Here is a 12,096-nt window from a genome sequence, read left to right as displayed (position 1 = left end):
CACATCTGGAGCTCATCTGCATCAGCATAAAATCAGTACATAGACCAGAAACACTAAATTACACACACACACACACACAAACACACACAGAGAGTCAGGTCCAAAAGTCTGTGTCCACTATCAACTGTTTCTTTCGCAGTCTTGATATCATCCGATATACAAAACTATTACATTATATAATTTCCGGAAGGATTACAATACAATATTAAAATATGTAAACAATAATTTAACAGAACGTTCGTTAAACAAGTTGCTTTTTGTTATCGCTTATGTTATAGCAGTAAGATACAGTCATTCCCTCAACTGTCTCTCATTTCTCTCTTTCATATTAGCTACAACAATTACTATAGTAATGTAAACAACAAAACAACAATAATGCAGCTTGTTATATTACATGCAAATATTGGAGACTCCTCTCAAATTCAGACTTCAAACAGATGCAGGTTTTTCTTTGTTAACCCTTCACAATGAGTCGTTACTATAGAAACAATAACATATTAGAGCAAGCACGTTAATATTCTCATTTCTCACTCATTTTCTACCGCTTATCCGAACTACCTCGGGTCACGGGGAGCCTGTGCCTATCCCAGGCGTCATCGGGCATCAAGGCAGAAAACACCCTGGACGGAGTGCCAACCCACCACAGGGCACACACACACTCTCATTCACTCACACAATCACACACTACGGACAATTTTCCAGAGATGCCAATCAACCTACCATGCATGTCTTTGGACCGGGGGAGGAAACCGGAGTACCCGGAGGAAACCCCCGAGGCACGGGGAGAACATGCAAACTCCACACACACAAGGCGGAGGCTGGGAATCGAACCCCCAACCCTGGAGGTGTGAGGCGAACGTGCTAACCACTAAGCCACCGTGGCCCCCCAGCGCGTTAATATAACCTGTAAAATGATCAAAAATGAATCAAAAATTTCTGACCAATCAGAATTGAGAATGCAACAGCGTTGTGATGTCATTAATCTTCCCGCGCTAAATTCTACATTCGCTAAATCCGGTTTTGTGAATTAGAGTTTTTGTATGCTCCAGTTTAAATAAATAAATAAATAAATAAATAAAGTTTATGTAAAATATATTCAGGTACATTTCATGAAAAATGTGTGTAATTATTTCATGACATCTTTCTAAAATCAAAGCATTTGATAGTGAATTGAATTTGAATAATTACTTTTCCATCAAAACTGAAATGTTAGTGAACTCAGACTTTGGGAGCCCCGATGTAGAATGTTGTGTATGTTAATGTTGAACAGAATTAGCACTGAGGTGTTAGATTATATTCTTATTATTAACACTGTTGTAGGGTGTGTAGCGTAGAGTGTTCTGTCGAGCGTTGTGTTAGCTACGAACAAAGTTAGCGAGTATGAACAGGACAATGTTAAGAGACTTCCACTCTCACCATAGATGCATCAGCAAACCTGAAAAAAAATCAATAAATAAAAATAACAGAAACGATATCATGATTGTGAGCCATGAACACGAAGAAACTGCAGCGTTCTTGCGCTGAGTTTGCTGGTGTTTGGCCGGTGGGTGTGGACACTGGAGTAGAGGCGTAACAGAGCATTCGCTGCTCACGTGACGTGACGTGCTTGTGCGTTTTGCCGTCCCGTGTCGGGCTGTGGCAGTATCACGCCTGTGTGATCCTCAGATGCGGCCTGCTGCGGCTCTGCATGATGGCGGGCTGCCCTCGGGACCCAGGGACCGACTTCTCACGGCCCTTCCCTTTCTCTTCCAGCGAGAAGACGGAGTCCACCAGCGACGGCTCGGCCACAGGAAGTGAGTAAATCCTGTTTCCTGTATTCTAGCGGCATGGCGTGACTCACATGTGACACACACTGTGATCTTTTACTACCAGTTTCTCTGCATATCTCTCTCTCATGATCGTTCTCTCTCTCTCACATTCTCTCTCTCTCTCTCTCTCTATCATGATCGTTCTCTCTCTCACATTTTCTCTCTCTCTCTATCATGATCGTTCTCTCTCTCACATTTTCTCTCTCTCTCTCTCTCTGTCTCTCTCTCTCTCTCATGGTCGTTCTCTCTCTCACATTCTCTCTCGCTCTCATGATCGTTCTCTCTCTCACATTCTCTCTCTCTCTCTCTCTCTCATGATCGTTCTCTCTCTCACATTCTCTCTCTCTCTCTCTCTCTCATGATCGTTCTCTCTCTCACATTCTCTCTCTCTCTCTCTCTCTCTCTCTCTCTCTCTCTCTCTCTCTCGATTATTCCAAAGAGGGCATTTAGAGAGTTTAGCTGACAGACAAAGACACACACAAACACACACAAACACACACACACACACAGTATTAGGGTTGACAACTGAAGCTACGGTTGTTTTCCTGAGAGTAACATAATTTTGACATTTTCCCCAGTCTGACCACACACGCTCACACACACACACACACACACACACACACACACTCTCTCTCTCTCTCTCCTCTGCTTCATAATATATCACAGCACTGTTTAAATCTCAATCCTGATTGTACAGATAATGGTGGGATATGGTTTCCGTGTAACATTTTGACTGGGGATGTATCTCCAAAACCATTATTAACCAGGAAATAAAAAAAAAAAACGCCGTATTTTTTGAGTTATTAAACATTGTATCATTAAAGTTGTTATTATACCTTATATCGCTATCATATACTGTTGTGTACCAACATTAACACAACATTTTCCCAAAGTCACGTTTTATCGGAGATACAAGCTTTACGACTCGGGAGCAGGGAGATACGAGATTATGCTGTCATCGATAAGAACGGTACGGACACAGACGTCGCTGCTGCCAGCAGTGTTCAATAAAGTCTGTGGTCACGTTGAGCCTTTTGACAAGAGACAGGGCTTCAATAGTTAACCAAAGCTAATGACTGTAGTTACATACATCTTCCTAAACTCTATTTTAAAGGTTTAAGAGCTATAAGCGACGCAATACAAAACATGATAAGCTGATTAGGCTGTCTAATAGGTGGAGATTAGTCTAATCTGCTCGCAAACTTACCTTCGTGGCTCACGGGTTTCTTTCTGCACAGAAGCATTACAGTAAGTAAGTAAGTAAGTAAGTAAAGTTTATTTCTATAGCACATTTATCACAGCAGAGCTGTCCAAAGTGCTGAACAAAGTCAAAAACTAAACATAAAATAAACAAAACAGATGATACAATAAAACAATACAACATAGACAAAATCCAGTTAAAATGCCTTGGGAATAAAAATATGTTTTCAACTTCACTTTAAAAGTTGTACTGGAAGGTGCAAGGCGAATGTCCAGTGGAAGTCGGTTCCAGAGACGGGGGGCCGCGATAGAAAAAGCCCTATCGCCTTTCGTTTTTTAAGCGTGAACGAGGGACAACCAAGAGAGCTCTAACAGAAGATCTTAGAGATCTGGTGGATGAAGAAGGAATAAGATGATCTGTGAGATAAGATGGGGCTTGACCATTAAGAGTTCAGTTCAGTTCACTTTATTTATAAAGCACATTTAAAACAGCCACAGGACTGACCAAAGTGCTGTACAATAACATAGAATAACAAAAAAATACATAGAAAACTTTTTAAAAAATGATAAAGACAGGAGAAATAAAAAAGCGAAATAGAATTAAACAATGTAAAAATACACACTAAAGCGCTAAAACAAGCAATAATAGAACAATTAGAAACAGTAAGAAGAGAATGAAAAGGAAAACTATAGAAATGCAGAGGAAAAGAGATATGTTTTTAAAAGGGACTTAAAGAGGGACAGAGAGGGTGATAATCTTAATTCTATTGGCAAATCATTCCAAAGATGTGGCCCAATTACTGAGAAAGCTCGATCCCCTCTACGCTTGAGTCTTGAAAAGGGAACAGAGAGGAGGTTCTGGTTGCCTGATCTTAGACTTCTGGAAGGAGAGTACGGATGTAATAACTCAGATAGATAAATAGGAGCTTGATTATGCAGGGCCTTAAAAACAAATAAAAGTATTTTAAAACGAATTCTGTAATCAATAGGCAACCAGTGAAGAGTCCTCAGAAGAGGGGGAATGTGATCGCTTTTGTGCTTTTTTAAAAGAAATCTGGCAGCAGCATTTTGAACCAATTGTAAACGGTTAATTTGATTTTTGAGCTTTAAAAACAAACAACAACATTTTAAATTGAATTCTAAAATAGACAGGAAGCCAATGAAGAGAGGCTAAAATTGGTGTAATGTGACAGTTATCCAATGGAGTTATGAAATTTGCGCTCAAGCGATTTTCAAGACTTTAGATTGGTTAATAACTTGTAAAAATAACAGACCCACGTGGGGACTGACCAATAGCATCGATATGTGAAAAAATATGAAATTGACCAAATTTGGACGTACGAGGTTTCCGCCAGACAGCGACGATATTCTCCTGTTATCTAAATTTACAAGAAAACGTGTGATACGAGGAAGGAGATGTTTATTTAACAGTTATGAAAGGAGACTCTAGTGTCTGAACTTTCTGTCATTTACATCACTGGGGAGAAAAAGTCTGCAGAAAACTTGTAAGACTTGTTGCCCGTTTCTCTGTAACAAGACAAACGGTGTCTTACGATTTCATTTATTTCAAGAAAGAAAAAGTTAGAGTTTATGTTTTAACATTTTTATTCTATCGCGTAATAACAGGAAGTGATGTATGTCACAGCATTAACTTTTAAAGCATAAGTTGCCACTGTAAATGGATTAAAAATGGTTCGTTAAGAGGAAAGTTGAACTTTTTATTGTAAAACGGAATTAAACACATGGATCATAATGTTCTGAAGGAACATTGATTTGTGCTAACAGTAACTCCACACTATATTGTTGATTTATTTTCCGATATTTCACACCCCGAAGTCTTTTATTCTTTACTTCCTGACCCTTTTAGCCAAGCAAAGTCCAATCCAAGGTGAAAAATCGCTTCTAAACGCAGCTCGGCTGTTGTGGGATTTGATCTCGCTTTTATCCGAACCTCTAGATCAGCCCCTTAAATGCTCATGTGCTTCCTGTTCTCTTTTTTTTTCTTCCTTGGTGTATTTCTTTGGTTGCTATGGTTACGTGCCCCGACTCGGACGCTCTGACTGCCTGTACTGTACTGTATGTTTCAGTTGGCCGGCTGAAGAAGAAAGGTAGCGCCGTCTCTGCTCTGCCCTGTCAGTTCAATCGTGTGTGTGTTCACAAACGCACACTCACAAGCTTTCTTATTAGTGTGTGTGTGTGTGTGTGTGTGTGTGTTTCTCTGTACAGCTCCTTCTGTCTCCTCCAAAGGCTGACAGTCTCACTGAATTACCCTTTTATTATGTTCACCTGCCATGTAGATGTACAAGTACTCAAGTACTGACTGTTGCTATCATTTACATCGTTCTTTTACATCGTTTTTTTTATTTTTTTGCAAAATCACAAATTGATGGAATTGTAAGACCAGAATTCTTCTTTTTAAACACCTACCAGCAAGGACATGTTCGTAATGACTTTCTACCGTGATCACGTGTTACTCCACACGAAAGAACACGTGTTGTGATGACATCATACGATGCGCCTTAGACCGAATGATTCCATTTTGCATTTGTTTCTCTTATCACGGAGTGACGAGTGAAGTAACATATTGTATTTTAAATACATGTATCAGAAATATTTCCTTTCCCTGAACACAACCTAAACAAGCTGCTGGTCCACTGATGAACAGGGTATTGCGGTGCCAATAGTTTTTGCACAGCTAAATATATATTCTATACATTCCGGTTAGTACTTGTATTAACACAAAGTGACCTATATGGAAAGTGAATCTAATAAAATGTTTTTTCAGTGTATATGTGTAGAGGATTGTGTATTTCACGTTCTTTGTTTTTTTTTAACCTTGTCTGAGCGTCCCAGTGTGTAGAACCCTCGAGAATGCTGGTTCTCCTAAATTCAGTCCACACTAACGGCATGCTCACTTTAAATGAATGGACTCTGGAGGAGACAGTGCACAATGCTCACCGTGTGTGTGTGTGTGTGTTTGTGACAGAGGGATTACATGGTGGTGGCCAAGACCAAAGTGGCATGTCTGTGTGCCTCAGTACAGTTACAGTGTGTAGGCTTTGGTGCTTATGTAAGTAATATGTGACTTTTGACTGCATGACCCTTGTTCCATAGCTCTGACCCCATCGGCCCCGCTGGCCCTGATGCCTCCTCCGCCCACAAGTCCACACACCTCTACTGTGTCCAAACTCCAGATGCAGCTCCACCTACACGAGCTAAAGCAGAATGCCACTGACCTGCGCAAACAGCTTGCCCAGCTCCGCAAGATGCAGGTAATACACACATACACACACACACACACACACACACACACACGTCTGCCTTGTAACTACACAAATTTTCCTCAATAAACAATTCAGTCATTTTCAATTAGTCACTAAGGAGACAAATCTTTTCAACTGAATGAATATCTGTGTCATTAAGATGAACGAATGAGTATATGAGTCATTAAGGTGAATGAATCAGTACCTGAGTCATTACGGTGAACGCATGAGTATCTGAGTCATTGAGGTGAATAAATCAGTACCTGAGTCATTAAGGTGAACAAATGAGTATATGAGTCAATTAGAGTGAACAAATGAATATGTGAGTCAGTAAGGTGAGCAAATCAGTACCTGAGTCATTAAGGTCAATGAATGAGTATATTAGTCATTAAGGTAAATGAATCAGTACCTGAGTCATTAAGGTGAACACATCTGACTCATTAAGGTGAATGAATCAGTACCTGAGTCATTACGGTGAACGCATGACTATCTGAGTCATTGAGGTGAATAAATCAGTACCTGAGTCATTAAGGTGAACAAATGAGTATATGAGTCAATTAGAGTGAACAAATGAATATGTGAGTCAGTAAGGTGAGCAAATCAGTACCTGAGTCATTAAGGTCAATGAATGAGTATATTAGTCATTAAGGTAAATGAATCAGTACCTGAGTCATTAAGGTGAACACATCTGACTCATTAAGGTGAATGAATCAGTACCTGAGTCATTACGGTGAACGCATGAGTATCTGAGTCATTGAGGTGAATAAATCAGTACCTGAGTCATTAAGGTGAACAAATGAGTATATGAGTCAATTAGAGTGAACAAATGAATATGTGAGTCAGTAAGGTGAGCAAATCAGTACCTGAGTCATTAAGGTCAATGAATGAGTATATTAGTCATTAAGGTAAATGAATCAGTACCTGAGTCATTAAGGTGAACACATCTGACTCATTAAGGTGAATGAATCAGTACCTGAGTCATTAAGGTGCACAAATCAGTACCTGAGTCATTAAGGTGCACAAATCAGTACCTGAGTCATTAAGGTCAATGAATGAGTATATTAGTCATTAAGGTAAATGAATCAGTACCTGAGTCATTAAGGTGAACACATCTGACTCATTAAGGTGCACAAATCAGTACCTGAGTCATTAAGGTGAACAAATCAGTATCTGACTCGTTAAGGTGAACAAATCAGTATGTGACTCGTTAAGGCAAATGAATAAGTATCTGAGTATTAAGGTGAACAAATCAGTATCTGAAACGTTCATATCTTCAGTTGTTTCAAGCACGTCACATTTAAAGTCACTTAAATTCATGACAGATAGATTGTTGTGGACTGACTGAACATATCCACTGATCTAAGATGAAATGGATTGAACTGATTCCTGAATCACATTCATGTGAAATAGATGTGACATTCCAAGTACTCAGAAATAGAACTTTTTTTTTCCTAATCAGGAAAGATCACATTCTTAAAACTGATTGGTCGATTGAAATTGTTGAAATTTCATTTGGGTACCAGTCAGCGGTCAGTGTTGGCAAACTGATTGTGGAATAAAAGGAATAAGAGGAATAATTAGGCTGTTATTGTACACTTTGGGTTTAGTTTGCACCATGCAATCTTGTTGTTGGTTTATTTTCCTAAACCAACACACTACAGTGTTTATATTCCTTATGTTACTCTACTAAACCTTTCGGTATGGCTAGCACTGGGATAAAGTTTAATAAGCACAAAATAAATCTGAAGTAAGAAAATCTGAAATATGTCTTGAACATTTCTGACACATTGAGGTGGTTTCTGAACCTGAGAGAGTTAAAAAGAAATCGGGGATCAGCGATCGAGCTTCTCCAGACGCAGAGCCGTTGTCCCAAAACTACAGGCATCTCTGTCAAGCCTCGTCAAATCGCATAAAACACACACAGACAGAACAAACAGGACGGATGTTCAGCCCCAACACTGAGAGTTTACTGAGAGTTTACAAAGCTGGAAGATTTCACTAATAAATGAAACAATAAAAATGCTTTTTGAATGAAAGTGTGGGTGAAAAGATGGGTGGGGTTTTATTTCTGTATTGTTTTGTCGTCTCTCTGCGGACCTGATGGCCTCCTGACACTGTAGAGGTCTAGAGTTCAGAGAGGTTTAAAAAGCAAGCATCTTAGTGTAAAGGACAGATTTTGCTTTGGATGCCTCACTGTTTAATATTTACCGTGTTCTTGTGTAGAGATTTAACACAAAATTCAACATTCTCTGTTGTAATTTAACCTTGCAAACATCTCTATCTGTATTAAATCTATACCGAATATGAGTATAGATGTGGGTGTGGCCTAAACGCCCACATCTATATAAACTGAATTTAAAAAATCTTAATAAAGGCCTAAATAAAGTTTGTCTGAAGGAGGCAATGTTTCTACAGTATCATTAAATGGGGTGCAGTTGCACTGAAGAAGGTGTGGCCTCTGTACCTGTCAGTCCTACTGAAGAAGGTGTGGCCTCTGTACCTGTCAGTCCTACTGAAGAAGGTGTGGCCTCTGTACCTGTCAGTCCTACTGAAGAAGGTGTGGCCTCTGTACCTGTCAGTCCTACTGAAGAAGGTGTGGCCTCTGTACCTGTCAGTCCTACTGAAGAAGGTGTGGCCTCTGTACCTGTCAGTCCTACTGAAGAAGGTGTGGCCTCTGTACCTGTCAGTCCAACTGAAGAAGGTGTGGCCTCTGTACCTGTCAGTCCAACTGAAGAAGGTGTGGCCTCTGTACCTGTCAGTCCCACTGAAGAAGGTGTGGCCTCTGTACCTGTCAGTCCTACTGAAGAAGGTGTGGCCTCTGTACCTGTCAGTCCTACTGAAGAAGGTGTGGCCTCTGTACCTGTCAGTCCTACTGAAGAAGGTGTGGCCTCTGTACCTGTCAGTCCTACTGAAGAAGGTGTGGCCTCTGTACCTGTCAGTCCTACTGAAGAAGGTGTGGCCTCTGTACCTGTCAGTCCAACTGAAGAAGGTGTGGCCTCTGTACCTGTCAGTCCAACTGAAGAAGGTGTGGTCTCTGTACCTGTCAGTCCAACTGAAGAAGGTGTGGCCTCTGTACCTGTCAGTCCTACTGAAGAAGGTGTGGCCTCTGTACCTGTCAGTCCAAATGATGGAGGTGTGGCCTCTGTACTTGTCAGTACAAATGATGGAGGTGTGGCCTCTGTACCTGTCAGTCCGACTGATGGTGGTGTGGCCTCTGTACCTGTCAGTCCAAATGATGGAGGTGTGGCCTCTGTACCTGTCAGTACAAATGATGGAGGTGTGGCCTCTGTACCTGTCAGTCCGACTGATGGAGGTGTGGCCTCTGTACCTGTCAGTCCGACTGATGGTGGTGTGGCCGCTGTACCTGTCAGTCCAAATGATGGAGGTGTGGCCTCTGTAGCTGTAAGTATCACTGAAGGACATGTGGCCTCTGTATCTGTCAGTCTGACTGATGGTGGTGTTGGCCTCTGTACCTGTATCACTGAAGGACGTGTGGTTCTGTACCTGTCAGTCCGACTGATGGAGGTGTGGCCTCTGTACCTGTCAGTCTGACTGATGGAGGTGTGGCCTCTGTACCTGTCAGTCTGACTGATGGAGGTGTGGCCTCTGTACCTGTCAGTCTGACTGATGGAGGTGTGGCCTCTGTACCTGTCAGTCTGACTGATGGTGGTGTGGCCTCTGTACCTGTCAGTCTGACTGATGGAGGTGTGGCCTCTGTACCTGTCAGTCTGACTGATGGAGGTGTGGCCTCTGTACCTGTCAGTCTGACTGATGGTGGTGTGGCCTCTGTACCTGTCAGTCTGACTGATGGAGATGTGGCCTCTCTGTCTCTCAAATAGAGAAGCAGCAGAACTATTGGTGTCAATTGTTCAGAGCAGAGGTCAGGGCCAAAAAGCCAGTGCTGATTTAGCCACTTACCCGAGTTAGCTTGTTGGATCCAAGCATGAGCCACGACCTTTGAACTTTCAGCATTGCCTGAAAAGCTGAGAATGTGTGTAAAAAAATGTGAGGCTCATAAATAATTCAGTGGCAGCAAAAATAATCACAAAAAACACCAGGTATACAGATGCGTACACAAGCCTGCATGCAAACACACACTTTAGACACACACAAACACACACTTTAGACACACACAAACACACACGAATGCACACACAGACTCATTATTATGGATGGCTTATACTGTGACAGGACTCAAAAAAGAAAAAAAACATTTTCCTAAGGGCTTGGAAGCAGCATTGAGAAAGTGCTTACATCAAAATTTTAAGCACACACACATACACACACACACACACACACACACACACACACACACACACACACACAGACTGTGTCACATTCTACTTCTTCCATACAGTTTATTACTGGAGGCCAAAACTTCTAGAGAACTGAAGAAATCCTGAGTGATAGGACAACTTAAAGTGGACAATGACAGGCTGTCAGAAACACACACACACACACACACACACACACAAAAGGTGAAATACCATTTGTGCATTAAGATTCATTTCTATACCTGTGTAAGCACAGCTATTATGTATAATACGAATGCAGCTGAACTCTGCGCTGACTTCAGAAAGTTTTTTTGCACATGCATCGTTTTTTATTTTTTTTATTTTGAAGCATCAAGATCAAGCTAAATTAAAAAGAATTATTATTTCTGAAAGTCTTTTAGCAACCAGAAGAGTGACTGTTACTTTGAGTTCATGCCTACTCGCCTCCCAGCAGGGCTCCGTCTCAGGAATCAGGCTGCAGTGATGTAACAGTTTATTACTATTAACTGCTCCTGCACTGCCGCTCGACTGGTTCATAGTGAACAAGCTCCAATGTTCATTTAAAGTGTATGTGTTGTGTGTGTGTGTGTGTGTGTGTGTGTGTGTTTGCTAATGGGCATGCGTGTAAATGTCTATTTGGGTACCTATGACTGTGTGTGTGTTTGCTAATGGGCATGTGTGTAAATGTCTATTTGGGTACCTATGACTGTGTGTGTGTGTGTGTGTTTGCTAATGGCCATGTGTGTAAATGTCTATTTGGGTACCTATGACTGTGTGTGTGTGTGTGTGTGTGTGTGTTTGAGTGAAGGTGTGCATGTGTGTCATTGTGCGTGCATTTGTGCATTGATGCTCACCTCTTGCTTGCGTGTGTGTGTTTGTATGTTTGTGTGTATATGTGTGTGTAGCTGCAGAATCAGGAGTCAGTGCGCTCTCTGGTGAAGCGGACGGAGGCGGAGCTGAGCGTGCGAGTGTGTGACGCTTTGAGGAAGCAGGAGGATCCTCTCCAGAGACAGCGCCTCCTAGTGGAAGAGGAGAGACTCAAATACCTCAACGAGGAAGAGCTCATCATCCAGCAGCTGCAGTGAGCCACGAATCACTTGGCTTTGATTCCTGAGTCATATTCCATTTTGTCGTATTCCATTGAATCACTTGCTGATACTCTCCTAACTTCACCTCCGCATGTTGATTCTAATCCAAAAACCGGACAAATGACACATTGAATCAGTTCCACGTCCATCAATCACACACTCTTAATCAGCGTCTGTGCCTTGCTGCTGTTAATTAAGAGTGTGTGATTGATGGACGTGGAACTGATTCAAAGAGTCATTTGTCCGTTTTTTGGATTAGAATCAACATGCGGAGGTGAAGTTAGAAGAGTATCAGCAAGTGATTCCTGAGTCATATTCCATTTTGTCATATTCCATTGAATCACTTGCTGATACTCTCCTAACTTCACCTCCGCATGTTGATTCTAATCCTAAAACCGGACAAATGACACTCTGAATCAGTTCCACGTCCATCAATCACACACTCTTAATCAGCGTCTGTGCC

General features: G+C 41.5%; 1 protein-coding gene across 4 annotated transcripts in view; it reads left to right on the top strand.

The window, feature by feature from the left end:
• srcin1a (SRC kinase signaling inhibitor 1a) overlaps nucleotides 1–12,096 on the top strand; it is a 70,531-nt gene that overhangs the window by 36,345 nt on the left and 22,090 nt on the right. For all 4 annotated transcript variants that reach the window (XM_060893109.1, XM_060893106.1, XM_060893105.1 and 1 more), the window contains 3 exons: nucleotides 1,666–1,793; nucleotides 6,123–6,280; nucleotides 11,451–11,626. In XM_060893109.1, coding sequence (XP_060749092.1) covers nucleotides 1,666–1,793; nucleotides 6,123–6,280; nucleotides 11,451–11,626 — 462 coding nt within the window. The remainder of the gene's footprint in view (nucleotides 1–1,665; nucleotides 1,794–6,122; nucleotides 6,281–11,450; nucleotides 11,627–12,096) is intronic.

This window comes from Tachysurus vachellii, chromosome 18 (assembly GCF_030014155.1).
Source record: "Tachysurus vachellii isolate PV-2020 chromosome 18, HZAU_Pvac_v1, whole genome shotgun sequence".
Lineage (NCBI taxonomy): Eukaryota > Metazoa > Chordata > Actinopteri > Siluriformes > Bagridae > Tachysurus > Tachysurus vachellii.
The sequence above is the reverse complement of the archived record's forward strand: the minus strand, read 5'-3'. Positions and strand labels throughout refer to the sequence as shown.